The following is a 16,688-nucleotide window of genomic DNA, read 5'->3' as shown; positions in this document are numbered from 1 at the left end:
CATTTTTAAAATCTGTTAGCGAGCGAAGCAAGTATACTCTGTGTACTGACAAATCATACCTTTATTTTTTTTCTTTTTCCTGTTTAGCCTCTGGTAATTACCTTTCAAATAATACTTCAGAGGATGATATGTATGAGTGTAAATGAAGTGTAGTCTTGTACAGTCTCAGTTTGATCACTCCTGAGATGTGTGGTTAATTGAAACCCAACCACCAAACGACACTGGTATCCACAATCTAGTATTCAAATCCGTGTGAAAATATCTGACTTTACTATGATTTGAACGCTGGAACTCTCAACTTCCAAATCAGCTGATTTGGGAAGACGCGTTCACCACTAGACCAACCTGTGAGTTGACAAATCATACCTATTTTAAAAGAATCTAACTAAACATAACCTACGCTTGCTAACCTCATCTAATTAACTTTAAATAGTGTATACATATTATTGTGTGCATATAATCGTGTATGCATGTTAATTAGAAAAAGTCAGTGAGTGTAGGTTATGTTGAAATATGTACGATTCGTCAGTATACAGAGACAACATAATCTAAACAAACAACTACATTTGCTTCGCTCACTAACAGATTTTTAAAATGTATTTTTTTATTCATATTTATAATTTAAATAGGCTAAGCTATTTCTTTGGGACAATTTTATTGGGGCTATTTAGTCTTTGGCTATTTTAGAATACGCTATTTTGTCGGTTTTTTTTTTTCGAGGCTATTTGATGGGGTACAATTATTTTTATTTTGTATAAGTATATATTTCTGGCAGCTTCTATTGCCCAACAAATAAATTTGAGAAGTAAACATTTTAAGCTAAACAGAAAACATTTTATGATAAATAATAATCAAATTTTTTACTGTGTTTAATAAAGTTTGATTATTATCAAACAAAAGTAAAATCTCATCATTATTTTAAAATGAGAACTAGAATAGCAATACAGTAGCCAACAAATAATTAATTTAAAACAGAATTTTTAGCAAACTGAATTTGTTACACTAAACAGCGAACAAGTTCTTTTTAAACTTATTTTACTACACTTTGTATGTTTTAAAATAGAAATTGAAAAGGCAGAGATACAGAGTTGCTAACTTTAACACTGTAATAGTATAAGAATGACTGAAAGAAACGAATGTGAATGAGAACTAATGAGTCAATGAACAAACAAATTCTGCCTAACACAGATGTTGCACAATTTACGGATATCAAATGAATTCTCTGTAATAACCTATGTTCTCAAATACTGCTATTGATAGTGGCAACCCAGCAGTATCATCAAAGTAACAATCTTCACATCTACATAACAAATAACATCCTTTCCAGTTCCACTGCATTCCACCTCATGATTACAAGCGTTTTACAATAGATTACAAAATCAAACTCTCATCAGAGAAAAATGTTAAACTCCTGATAAAAAAATAATACACAGTCTCAAGAGAAACCACATAGAAGAGAAAAAAAATTGATAAAACAAAAGGACATCCTGTTTTTATCTAAATAAATGATATTTCCTTTTTCTTAAAATCATGCTTTTTTTGATTGATCAAAAAAAATTAAAAAAGAAGGATAAAATACGATAAACTCACAAATTTTGAATAATAAATAAATAAAACAAACCTGAGCAAAAAATAATCCGTTTCTCACAAGCCATCCAAAATGTTTGGGTAATGCCTTGGGTTTTGGATAATAAAACTGAATCCAAGCATTTTTTAAATCACTAGGCATCGCAGTAAAGGACTCTGAAAAAACATAATTGTATTCTAAGAAGTTCACACATCACAATGTTGATTGTTATGACAATTACAATCAGAATGTTTTCTCTTTATAATGAATTAATAATAAATGATTTTAGTGTAATAAAATTAATGTAGAAAGTATCTAAATTAGAAAAAAAAGAAACTTTTTACCTGGAATCGATAAATATACATTAAAGATTTGTTGTAACAAGGGCCGTTCTTCACTGTTTGAAATATTACCAATAAATTGATAGATGCGTGATGATGTCACTACTATTATGAAATATTTGTCAGTACCGGGCACTCTATGAAAGCAAATACCAGTTACTGCATGATAACCGTCAGCTCCTTTGCCGACATCAAATACCTTTAAAAAAAATATATGTATTATTAAAGAAATATTCCACATATTATTTCTATCTCTTTCTACTTCATGTATAAAAGTCATACGATGTACTGTTACAACAAAGAATTTGTATGTAATAATCTTAAGTTTTCAAATATTTGATTTTATATTACATCGGCAATCAGAAGTTTTAATACGATTGGTTTTATAAAATATGGTTTCAATTAAACAAAGAAATCAAGCAAAAATCGGATTTTTTCTTGATAGAATGATTGTACTGCAACAATAAGCAATGAGTGTTTATAAAAACTGAATACTATTTTATAACTGGTTCCATTGCTTTTCTAACAAACAATTTTGGAAATCACATATAAGTACTCTTTAAAATGGGAATGTAAGAATAAATTGGTATCATATGAAAATATCTAATAGACTAAAAGGTTGTAATATAGATATTAACATCTATAAGGTGATTTACAAAGAATGAAACAAACTTTCAAGACATGGTCTACTGGTGAAAAAAAAATGAAAGATGTAAATATAAACACAGGTTTAGAAACGCTTCATTATAGTGCCAACCCGTGAAAGATTTCACCCTGATTTGTGCACTTTTGGTAAAATTAAAACTGATTATAATTCTTGAGACCCAAATTAAGGGGTAAATTTAGTGGTTTTAAATGAAATTTGACCTGAAAAATTGCACAAAAAAAAATTGGACAAAACTGAATTTTTAATAGTTTTTGAGAAATTTAGTGTAAAAGACAAAAGATTGGGATTTTTTGTTTAGCATAAAATAACTTTGTTAAATGGACAATATAAACTACTAAAAGTTTAAACAAAAACCATAGAGAATTTGATTCTGAGTAAAATTATATGAATGAAGTTCACAGAAACTAAAAACAAATATAAGAATTTTAAAGTTTATTAAAAATAAAACATATCAAAATGAAGCAATTTCAACAGCTGACACTCACTGACAAAGCATTTCTGAACTAATGTTTATACGAACTTTCTTTTTCATTTTCACCAGTAGAACATGTCCTGAAAGTTTGCCACATTCTTTGTGAATCATCCTGCATAAGAATAACTGGTCCCAAATTTTTTCTTTATTCATTAGGATAAAGTTACCTAATGACAAAGCTAGGAACATAATATTTCCAATGAAATCCTTACAATAATATATGACCACCTTAAGTAGACATTAAAAAATGATTAATAAAGTAGTATGACATATATAATATAACTAAACTGATCTAGTTGCTTAAAAATTCAGTACAACATATGCACATTATACATACAAAGTTCCTCACAGAAATAATAAATGCTCATCATTGCTGTGTGATTATTATTATTATTATTGTTATTCATTCAGTTCATAGTTGAATTTATTTAAGGTGAAATTAACAGCATGTGATTTCAAGAAGACAATTCCTCAGTGCACACAATAAAATAATCAATGATTCAGTTAACAGAAGTATCTGAAATCAAAATTGTTTCTTAAAGCATCTTACCACTTTGTTTTCTGAGCCCAGAGCTCTTACTTTTGCAATGCCAAAAAAAAAAGATTTATATACTCTTTAAAATGCTAAGAACAACTATACCAGGAACATTCCATATATAATTATGTGAAAATTAAAACAAATAAAAAGAATAATGTAAGTTGTTGTTTGAATATTAACAGATATTCAATTAATAGACAAGAAAAAATTAATACTCATATTTCACTTAATGAAAATTCCATATACAAAAAATACTTTCGATTCAACTTTTCTCGAAATGACCAAGACAGATTCATAGAGTCATTGCCACGCAAATCTGATAACGTTCAACTGGGTGATTCCTTGGTTAATGCAAGAATAGATTTTTATAGTTAGAAAAAAGGCTAAGCAATAAATCCAACCTTAAAAGAGACTATTACACTTTCACTAATAAATATTTAGATTTGGGATACATGTCATCACTTAACTCCATATGACTTTTTAATTGAACAATCAAACGTGTGCCATTTACTCCACCATCCAATATTTAAACCGTCTAATTTGATTACTAAACTTAAGTGTTGTTTTCAACAGTTCAGCTAAAACTTCTAAAGGTCTATCTCTTAATGATACTCTATTAGTCAGTCCTGTAGTCCAGCAAGATCTATTTTCCATAATGCTAGAACCCATAAATACGTCATTACGTTGGACATAGCAAAGATGTATCGTCAGGTTTAAGTTAAACCTAGCAATTCAAATTTGCAATGTATATTGTGATATGATTCTCCAGATCAGTAGATAAAACACTATGAATTAAGAACAGTAACCTATGGAACTGCCTGTGCACCATACCTGGTCACACAATGTCTAATTCAAGTAGCCAAAGAGAATGAAAATGACTTATCTAAAAGCTTGTAAGGCTATTTGAAACAACTTTTATGTTGATGCTATCATTACTGGTTCAGAGAAGTTAAATTAAATTAATCAACTCTAAACTGATATTTCTAAATTATTGCTACAGTATGGTTTTTCGTTCTATATATGGTATTCTAACAATTCCATCAGCGCTTCCCTTGATTATAATTCCTCTATTCCATCTAATCAAGAACATTACATACGAATAATAGGAATTCTTTGGAATAACACATCAGACACATTAATTTACCGAATTACCCATTTCAACGATTCTAACACTGATACCAAAAGAAATATTCTGTCCATCATAGCTGGTGTATTTGATCCTCTAGGACTCATTGTCCTATTGTATTCTCACATAAACATTTTATGCAGTTACTATGGCAAATTAAAATCAACTGGGATGAAAGATTACCCAAACCAATACTACCTCAATGGCTACTTCAATTAATCTTTAATTGAATCAATTATAATAGACCATTCTATAAATCCCAACAATAAAATTAAGGTTAAGTCAATTCAATTACATGGCTTTTCTGATGCCTCTATAAAAGACTATGGTTATTGTATTTATATATGAATATTATTTGCAAACAATACAATTTCATCAAATTTACTATGCTTAAAATCAAAAGTGGCCCCTCTAAAACAAATAACTCTATCAAGTCTTGAATTATGTGGTTGTTTATTACTTACTCGTTTATTAACAAAAGGTAACTAATGCATTACAGGTACATTTTGACAAGATAGATCTATATACTGATTCTACAATTGGACTTTAATGGATTCATGGATAACCATCTATCTGAATGATATTTGTAAGCAATAAATTTTTGAAATTCAACGAAGTACTGCAAATGCTATTATTTGGCGCTCTGCCAGGTCTTCAGATAATCCAGCTGACATATCGTCTAGAGGTTGTTATCCAAGTAAATTAATTGACAAGTCACTTTGGTGGCATGGTCAGGTTAGGAGTTCACAATTTTCATCATGTTGGCCAAATAATCATAATTTTATTTTTAATAACTGCAATTTGAATCCAGAATGTTTACTGGAAAAAAGTAAAACTATGTCAATGTCGCATGCATCTACAGCTGTACTTGATTACACATAAAGATTCTCATCTCTACACACTTTACTCTGTATAATTAGTTTCTGTCTTACATTTATTCACAACGTTAAGTCAAATCAATTAGAACAAATTTTTGGTCCCTCAACTACACAAGAACTAAAGATACTCTTTACTTTTTTCTTACAACAGTCACAATACATGCATTTTAGCAATGAGATAAATACTTTAAAGATAATCAAACTAATGTTAAACAAAGTAACCTTAATTCCTTTGATCCATTTTTGGATGATTCAGGTTTACTATGCGTAGGAGGCAGCCTGCAACATTCTCTTCTACATTACCATGTGAAAAATCCTACTATTATACAACCAAATGCTAATACTACAAAACTAATCATTAATGCTGAACATTTACAACTTTTACATTCTGGTCTTCAATTCACACCATTCTTTATGTCAGAAATACTGGATATTAAATGCTAAAAGAATCATCTTGTCAGTCATTAATAAATGTCTGACTTGCATTAAGTTTAATGCAACAACTTGGTCAGCTACCATCCTTTAGAGAGACTCCTTCATGACCATTCTCTCTGCTTGTGCAGTAGATTACGGTAGTCCAACTATGTCATGACAGGCATAGATCCAAGTCCTTGAATAAAGCTTATATTGCGCTTTTCATACATCTTGCAACTAAAGCCATGCATTTAAAATTAGTAACTGACCTCACTTCACAATCATTCATTGCAACCTTAGACTTATAACTTGTAGGGGTACCCCTACTCAAACTTTTTCTGACAATGGATCTAACTTTTGCTGTGCAAGAAATATCCTTTACAATTTGTATCAACTTTTTAAATCAGACAAATCTAAAATAAACATTCATTCATTTTCAACTAAACAAGGTATACATTGGTCATTTATTCCACCCACTTCTCTCCATTTTGGTGGTTTATGGAAGACCGTAATAAAGAGAATTAAGTTTCATTTGCATTGTGTAACTGGACAAACAACACTGAATTCTGAGAAGTTATATACAAGTTTAACTCAAATTGAAGCTTGCCTCAATTCTTGTCCTTTTCTCTGTTTCTATAGACCATAGAGATCCAGAATCTCTCTCACCAGGACATTTTTTTACTGGATGTCCACTTATGTTTCTGCCTGAACACAGTTATCAAAAAACTGAAATTTATCATTTAGGATGTTTGCAACTACTTCAAAAATTTATTCATTCTATTTGGAAACAATGATCTAAAGACTACCTGCATTCCTTACAACACAACAAATGGTTTTACCATCATGTAATCTTTCCGTTGGAGGTTTAGTTTTGATCACCAAGGATTCTACTCCCATGCTTTAGAAGCATGGAGTTGTCACCCAGGTTTATCGGGTTTCGACTAATTTGGTAAGGGTTGCGGATGTAAATACTGTAAAAGGTCAACAAAGAAGACCTGTACATAAGCATTGTTTACTTCTGATCTCTAATGATTAAGTTAATTAATATTCATCTTTAAATAAGCAATAACATATTTTGTAAAGTCATAATAAAATTTATGAATAATATTATTTCATTTAATTTAATATTTATTGTACGAACTGTTATTGTAACTTCATTTGTTTTGTAATCTCTTGATGTGTTTATTAGTATTTTCTTGAGTAATGTATTTAATTTATAACATTACATCAATATTTATATTAATGTAATTGTATCATCACTGTCATATTGCTCCTATACTCTTAGACAATACACAGACTAATTATTTATACAACGTACAGGTACACATACATATAACATTTACATACACATACATATGACATATACATTATAAGATTATTTATTAGGGTGCACTGAAGCACCAAGATGGTTTATTCATAAATTCATGCGAACTAGGTTTCACAAGACAATTATTTACACACATATATCATCAACGGCATCGTGATTATATCAGTCATTGAATACATCTTCATGTTGGATTTATCAACAACACAATAAAAAAAAAACATATCCTAAAATAGATTTAGGATATGTTTTTTTTTTAGGTACAAACTGATTAAAATGATCAGATTATAGATTGATCAAGTTAATAAAATCACTTAAAAATAATGTAAAGACAATATGGTTTGTAAACCAATTTCAATTTATATGAGCATGACTATTATTCATTAAATATACAATTATTACTGTACAATATAGGTATTTAGTGCCATTACAATTTAAGTTTAGATTCAAACGCTTATTTGTATTACAGTATTATAGCAATATGCACATCACAACTTTTGTTTATCCTTGTAAGATATAACATTATGGTTATTTCATTTATTTATATACAATTATATGATCCTATTATATTATATTTGTATTATTAATTTGATATGCACAATTGTAATTTACTGTTGTTATTAGCATACAGTATTGTGTAGATTACTATATTATATTATTATTTTTTCCTCTCTGTCTACATTCTACAATATACATTAACATATTTATTATTGTTACAACTTTTGAGATTACAAATCAAAGATTGTTAATATTGTTATAATGTTATTACTTGTAATATTTTTTATTATATTATCATAGAAGGAAAATTTGATTTCTTGACGAGCAGTATATTCAGTATCATGTTTTCTTTCCTCTACTTCTTATAAATAAATATAGTAACTGTCTCGTCGTCTTCTTCTTTATATAAAGGTATACATTCAGTGGATTTAGTTTACCAGCTGAGATTTTATTATACTTTTATTATTTTTCATTGGATTGTTCACTTTTGTTTTACGATACATACAGTCATGTTGATCTACATTCACAAATTATAAATTAAAGACAATAATGTAAATAACATTAAACATAAATGAAATAAAACATGTAAGACATATTAAACTAACATTCAACAAGTGTAAATAATATATTTATTTCAAAGAAAACTGAACCAGTGCATTACAGAAATAGAATTGTGAAAATCTAAGGTGGACATTGTTCAATAAACAGGCCGTTTGCTCATTAAAAAAAATTAACGCATGACAAAAGGTTTTTACTTACAGTTTTAGTTTACTACATATCGATTTCACTTTTCCACATAATTGCCATTCAGTTCTAAGCATTTTACATAACACTGCACCAGTTTCTTTAACCCAAGGTGCAAGGTTGGGGCTATATGGAGGGTGATCAAAAAGTTTCCAACAAAAATTTTGAATCTTCTTCTTGGTTAAGGTAGCAGTGTGAGGACGCGCATTGTCATGAAGGATTACGCTGGACAACAGTTTCCTGCGTCATCGATTTTGGATTGCACGTATCAGTTTAGTGTTTTGCAGTACACGTCAGCTGTAACTGTTGATCCACGTTCCATGAAATCAACCAAAATGACACCCTTTCTGTTCCAAAAAACAGAAGCCAACATTTTTCGATTTGCGTACGAAGATTGGTTAAACTTTTTTGATTTTGGGGAATTTGAATGGGGTCACTGCATTGACTGTTGCCCGTACCAATGTGGGAAAACAAATCAACTCCATCTTGTTGATAGTAGTCCAAAAACACTTGTCTATTGCATTCTTTGCTCTTTGAATTGGTTGGTGAGCATTTTCGATACCCACCTTGCACACAATTTGTGATATCAGAATTGTTCTGTGACAATTTTATAGATAGAGGTGAGTCCAATATGCGGAAATTCATTAGTCAGAGCATTAATCATCAATTGTCAAACACATCACAGTTTTTGGTTCACTTGTTCAATATCGTCAGTCTGAATACTGGGCCTGCCACTCCACCCTTCATCATGTCCATTTGTGCGGCCATTTTTAATGTCTTGATACCATTGTCTAATCTTTCCTTCACTCATTATTGTAGGTCCATACACTAAGTATAACTCCCGATGAATTTCAGCAGCTGAAAATCCTTTTGCACACAAAAATTGAATCACACAATGCACTATACAACTGACGAGAGAAACGATTGTCACAGACATTGCAATCTGCATTCACCAGCAGGCAAATACTAAGAATCAAAACAACAACTGCAATGGTTTCATAAATAGTCAATAAATGGCCCTGCATACGTGAAACTGTGTTCAGACCTGCTAATATTTAAATATAAGCAGACGTTCCTTACTTTATGAATATGCCTTATACATATGAGAGAAATAACAATGAAGGTAAATATGAATACGACATGTTAATAAGACTGAATGGGACTAGAACAAGGTGTTAGACAAGGATGTTGCCTCTCACTGACACTATTCAACAATTAAATTGAAGAAATGATTAACAATATATTAGAAGAGAAGAAGAAATAAGTATAGGAGGACAAAAAATAAGATGTGTAAGGTTTGCTGATGATATGGTAATTCTAGCTGATGGCACACATATGCTTCAAAGATTGAAACAATTCTGGGGGAAAGAGTATGGAATGAAAGTAAGTATACAAAAAACTACAGTAATGGAAGTAAACAACAAAGAGGATGTAAAAGTAAGAACAAGTGAAGGAAGAATAAAAAAGTAAACAATTACAGATATTTGGGTATTATGGTGAAGAGAGATAAAAGAGCACAATGGAAATAAAGGGAAGGATAGAAATGGCAAAGAAAGCCTTCAGTAAGAAGAGGGAATTATTATGTAAGAAAGTCAGAACTTACATTAAGGAAGAGTCAGTAGAAGAAGAGAAAATGAGGTTAATAGATAATAAGTTAATAGATAAAGGGATGAAGGAAAAGGCTTGGTGGCGTAAGGGAACTGCCGCCAGGCAGAACGCCATATTATTATGATGACGAAATGATAAAAAGATATAATAATGAATAAAATTTAACATACCTGTCTACAATATTGCTCAACATTAGATTGAAACATACGATCAGATTCACCTAAAAGTTCTACTTCAAATATATAACCACGAGAAGTTCCAATAAGTATAGGCCTAGTGGTTGTATCAGTTCTTACACATGCATCGTTCCAACCAACTGCTGTCACTTCATGCCCTCTCAATTTACTAGTCTAAGAAAAAAACAATAAACATAGTCAATAAGTTTTGTTTATAAATTTCAATTGTCATTAGACTATAATGAAGATATTGTATGGATAAACAGTAATATAAATGGCAAAAATTCTACTGGGATGTTTATCTTACTATACCCAGAAATAGGTCAGAATATTGGATTGTAACTGATAATGAAACAATGCATTTCTATAATTTACACAGAAACAAAAACCATTATTACATCTCTGTCACAGTTTCAATGCTAGTTATCACCTCATAGGTTAAAATTTCCCTTAAAATAATGAACTCAAATCAATTATCTAAAATTTATTAATCCATCGTTACTAATAAAAAAAATTACTTTTTTCTGATGAATCTTGTTAAGCTATAAAACTGTTGAGCATTTGGGATACCCTTACACATAAAAAAATATATATTCAGCTGTGTTCATTTAAATAAAATATTGACTAAATTATTTAACCACAAAATAAGCTCACACATTTGTTGTCTTGCCTGCATAAATCATTATTATATAAAACAAAGAATACTTATTACAGCTTATTACAACCGTTATAATTTATATATAAATTTTTTGTCAACTCTATTCACAATTAAATATTACTAACGTCACTTATCATTAAAGTGTAACATGAGATGTTTATGTAAAACAACTGTGGCTTTATATTATTTAAAAGTCAATATAACTGACTGACTTACTATTATAAATACTATTTATAGTTAGCATGCCAACTCGATAACATAAATTATTTTTTATTAGTAACATATTTACATTATCATATGTAAAAGAGCTGTCTTTATATCACTTCCTTACAATATACTCAAAACTATTCTTTTCACAAAAAGAATACTGGAGATATTATGTACTTGTTTTTAAACAGGGTCCATCCATCAACCCACCGGGTTGGTCTAATGGTGAATGCATCTTCCCAAATCAGCTGATTTGGAAGTCGAGAGTTGTAGCATTCAAGTCCTAGTAAAAGCAGTTACAGGAATTAGAATACTAGATCGTGAATACCAGTGTTCTTTAGTGGTTAATTTTCAATTAACCTCACTTCTCAGGAATGGTCAACCTGAGACTGTACAAGACTACACTTCATTTACACTCATACCATCCTCATTTGTCCTCTGAAGTAATACCTGAATGGTAATTCCTGCAGGCTAAACACAAAAAAAAATATTAAGGGCCCATCCATCAAAGCTCAGTGATAGTCAATATAATTAAACTTGGTGTATTGGTAAATGAGAAAACCACTAGACAAATTAACCATGAAGCAAAGATGAAAATATCTGATCTCAATTTGCAAATTACAGAAAAGTAGGAAAAATGATTGATTCTGCAAACTTTAACAAAAATTTTGAAGTCAAAAAATTTATAATTTATTGAACAGAACAAATTATATACAACAAAAAATTATTTCTTAATTAAAAAAAACCTATATTACCCAGATTTTATAAACTAAACACAAAGAAATTAAGGATGAAAACTAACAAAAATTAGTTTCATTTAAACAGATATAAGCAAAAAAAACATATATATGTACTAAAGATATAGTGACTGAAGACACTCGCATATTTAACTCTTGACAAGGTACTGTATTCTGATTGGAAAATGCTGCTGTTATGTAACAAATACTTCTGGCTACAGCAGTTTTCTTTCCTGTTATACCCTATAATTCTACTATTAAACCTTAAAAAAAGTTTATTTAATAATTTTATCAGATCTATATTGTTATAAAACATTCCCCTCTATGAGCCATTGACCTTGTAACTGCTACAGAGAAATTTTTTCTACAGAAAAAAGCAGTCATTTATTAAAAGTACTTCCTAACAGGTGAATAACTCAGAAGAGTCAGACCAAAAAATGATTGCTGAAAGAAAATAGCAGTTCTTTCAGTAGCTGTTTTGAGAACAACCAATTAATGATTTGTTCTAGAACGTATTCATTAAAGTATAATTTATACTAAAGTACAGAAGTTATTCTTTATATTTAACATTACAATAAAGTGCTACAAAAACATAAAATGTACATGCAAGTAAAATGATTTTAATTAAATATTTTTTTTTTAATGCATAAAGTTACACAATAAATTTAATTATAAATGCATAAATATTACTAAAATTTAATTACCTATATAAAACACTATGCTATACAGATCCAAAGACAATACAATATAGTTTTACAAATTGAATACCTCAAGAACTAATAAAGATCCTGATCTGAAATGTTATTGGTTAGAAGGTAATAGCTAGGTTTGTGGAAAAGTTTGAATGCAATAGGTCCTGTGGTTTTTTTTTACAGAGACTAGCTATCAAAACAAGGTAGCAATGCAACAAAAGTTAAATAAACTACAACTACCTCATTCTCATCAAGATAAGGTATCTTAAAAAGATGATAGACAATAAAATTTTTAAATCATCATATGCAGCAAAAAATAATTTTAAGTATGCTTTTTTTTAATCTGATGGATGGTTTTATTTTTATGAAGTCACGGGCTCAAATCCACATACTTTCTGCCCCAAAAGAATAATTTTTAGTGTTATTAAAAAAAAAAAAAATACCTGCAACTTTTCAAATCGGAAACAAAGATGACTAGCAGCTATGTGAACTCATACTGAAACAGTATAGAAAATGTATTTTGTTAAATGGATGATCGTTCACACATCAGCTTTACAGAATAACTATCTCATGTGATAAGAAGTTCAAAAGAACAACATGATGATTTACTGACCTACACCAAAAGTTTTAGTATATAAAAGTGATAAAAATTAAATGCAAATGAAGGAAACTATACAAGACAAAATAACAATTTCATGTTTCAGATTTACTTTTAAAAAGAATACAACAAAAATATAAAATGAAAGTGAATACTTGATAATAATTTTTTTTTAAAGTAAAAAACAGATGTTATTTTTATATCATATGTTATTCTAGACAATTTAATCTGACTGGTATTATATTAATTCATTTTTTTTTTAATACAGCATATACAAAATTAATTTAACAAAAATACTGGGTGAAAATACTCCTCCTCTACAATTTTGGTCATTTAAGTTAAATAATTTTAACTTTCATATTCTAAAGTAGTGGACAACTGGAAACAAAATTGACCCATATACAAAATAACAATTGTTTATTTTATAAAACTGACATAAGCACTAACCTGCTTTACTTTATTTGATGCTCTGTTAAGATAAAGCAGTTCTGTTGGTGAACTACTTTCAGGCACATAATGTTGATCACCAGAAATAACAGCAGAACTTCGAGGAGTAGCCATACTTAATAATACATGTGAACCAGTAGGGTCTAAGTATAAACCAATCAAACGCAGTGGAGGTGTAAATCTTGGTATAGATATTTCTGCAATAAATAGGTATATCATTTTAAAACTAGTCGCAATAACTTACTAGTTTTATAGCATTATGGAGAATGTAGCTGAAAAAAATATTAGTGAATAAATTTAAACTTTAATATAGAAAAAAGTATCTTTCATGACTTTAATTTCTATAAAGTGTGATGCTGTAAAATCATGTTCAGACACCAATGAAGAACCCTTGTCCGATGTAACAATCGTAATCTATAATAAGGCAACCAAAGAATTACCAATCTTATTATAATAAGTAACTTGTCACTTATCTTAGTAAATATAGTTTTTTAGTAGTTTCAGAATCCTAAAAATCAACCTGAATAATAAAATGTATGTTTTTTTATAATTCAAAATACAATAACAATTTAAAAAAGATTTTAAAAGAAGCACGAGATGCTTTTAGGATTTATAAAATATAAAATCTTAATTTTATATTTGTACTTATTTAACTAAATTAAAAATAAATTTTGAAAGAAACTTCAATAACTCACTCGAAGAAAAATTATATTAACTATAAGGGTAACACATTTTATTCTTGATTTAGAATTTCTCAAAAATCACTATTCTCTCATTATCAGTGTAAAATCATATATTAGGTGTAATTACTACAAAATTTGTAGGAGCTCTAAGATAAGATGCAAATCAGTCTTGAAAACGGCAGTCAAAGTTCATAGAAAGTAAACAGCCCATTTTAAACATACTAAGTTAAGTGAAGAATAAAACAGTCTTCTTCAATGAATTAAATATAACATAGTACAACAGCATGCAAACCCTGCTGAAATACAAGGTACAATCAGTGGCACGTCACTGAATTCAGTTCCCTTTATTCAATTGATCAACAAGAATTAGTAACTGTATAGTGTAGCATTTAAGTTTGACTGATTTTACCTCTTTATTATTTATAATTTTATTTCAATAATATTTTAACTTTCAGTCAAATAGTATGAAGGTCAATGTTATTTTCTTCAGTAGAAATTATGTCAAAAAGTCCTCTTTTATTAAAATTTTTGCATGCTTATAACTTATGAACATACAGACAGATTTTCAAAAATTTAGTTGTAAATTTGCTAACTGTTCAGTTAAATTTACAATTTTGTAATTTTTAGGATTTTAATTTTTTGTATCTGATAGAAAAATAAAGAGATTAAAATTCATTTAATATAACATCCCTTACAAATAATACATTTCTCTATATGATTTTTTATGACTTATCTTCAAAAATCTTATTAATTATTATTAACTTCTTTTTTATTGTAATTTTTCAAATTTTGAAATCTAAATATCTAAACAAATATTGGCTGATTTTCAAATTCAAATTAAATTGCCTTTAAAATTCTTTAACTTGATCTTTTTCATTTTTCTGTACATTTAAATTTATTAGTTTTTAAATCTTGCAGTATGATAAAGAAAACTAATTTAATTAGAAAAAAGTACAAGGGGTGGCTGAAATATAATGCACCGTTGCTCATTACTAACAAATGAAGAGAGATGATCAAATACAACAAATACTCCAAAAAATACATTTTATGTGCTACAAAAACCTACATTTATTTTTCCACATAACCCCACTTACAACTACAGATTTTTACCAACAGTGAACCAGTTTTATCATTCCATCAATGAAGAATGTTGGTGGTCTTTCCTTGATACATGACTTCACTGCATCCTTCAGTTCATCATCCTTGGAAAATAATAACCCTTAATATCCCTCTTCAACTGCAAAAAGAAGTGAAAACCATAGGGCACCAAATCTGTTAGTTTGGAATCCCATAACACTATTAAGATAGTTTTTTGCAAAGGATTATTTTTTGATTTTGTTTTTGGTTGTAGCAAACCATAGTGCTAGTACTCCATACTCCGCCAGGTTTTTTCTGAGTTGTAATGCTGCATAAACATTCTGTCTCCTATAACAATATTGAAAACGAAGTAATCTCTCTCTCATCATGATAATGTTTCAGAAACTGTTCAAAACATTTGTTTTATTGTTATTTGTTATTTTCTGAGTTTACATGGCAAACAGATTTTATGATAGCCAGTTATGCAATAATGTGGTCCTCCTGTTCTTTTGATATACCTATTTGGATGACAATGCAATGTTGTGTGATGTGATGGTCATTTTAAAACAATTCATCCATCTCCTTTTGGCGCTTCTCATCAGTCACAGAAACCGCTTAACCACTGTGAGGTACACCTTCAATATTTGTTTCACCACCTTCTGATGCACAAAAGTTTATCACCACTAACAGTAGTTTGATTAACAATTTCTCCATAAATGTAATTTGGATGATCATGAATACTAATAGTTTCACTTTCCTTGCAGTTAAAAATTCACCATCGACATAGCAGGCATACTTGACTCCATAACAATGACAACTGCAGAAAATGAGGAGAGATTAGTATTAGGGAAATGAAACTACAATATAGCAGCACCATCACTTTATGCGACATTTTGTTCTCCAATTACATTTCAGGCGCCCCTCAAATTATCAACATATATTTTTATTTTCATATGTTTATTTTTATATGTTTATATGTTTAGGTCATTATGAGAGATGTCAGTAATAAAATGCTAGTCTAGTTTCTGATTAATTGCAAAATGGGAATTTTTCTATTAGTATAGTCCCTACTTCTACTCCTATTTACAAAATGTAAATTTTATTGCAAATATAATAGTTTTATATTCATATTTTTTACTAATCCTTTAGTTTTCTGAACTTTGACCACTTAGTGATGTATAAGATGATGTCTTGGTCATATAGTTTAAGGAAAGCAGTTATGCCCCAGCTGTCATC

At 29.2% G+C, this 16,688-nt stretch overlaps 1 protein-coding gene across 2 annotated transcripts in view; it reads right to left on the bottom strand.

Moving 5' to 3' along the window:
* Positions 1 to 16,688, bottom strand: part of dor (vacuolar protein sorting-associated protein 18 dor) — a 68,448-nt gene that overhangs the window by 44,278 nt on the left and 7,482 nt on the right. For both annotated transcript variants that reach the window (XM_075374557.1, XM_075374558.1), the window contains 4 exons: positions 13,693 to 13,889; positions 10,348 to 10,527; positions 1,912 to 2,107; positions 1,622 to 1,743 (listed from right to left, as the gene is read on the bottom strand). In XM_075374557.1, the coding sequence (XP_075230672.1) occupies positions 1,622 to 1,743; positions 1,912 to 2,107; positions 10,348 to 10,527; positions 13,693 to 13,889 (695 nt within the window). The remainder of the gene's footprint in view (positions 1 to 1,621; positions 1,744 to 1,911; positions 2,108 to 10,347; positions 10,528 to 13,692; positions 13,890 to 16,688) is intronic.

The sequence above is a fragment of the Lycorma delicatula genome, chromosome 9 (assembly GCF_047948215.1).
Source record: "Lycorma delicatula isolate Av1 chromosome 9, ASM4794821v1, whole genome shotgun sequence".
Classification (NCBI taxonomy): Eukaryota; Metazoa; Arthropoda; class Insecta; order Hemiptera; family Fulgoridae; genus Lycorma; species Lycorma delicatula.
This window is presented reverse-complemented; position numbering and strand designations above follow the sequence as displayed.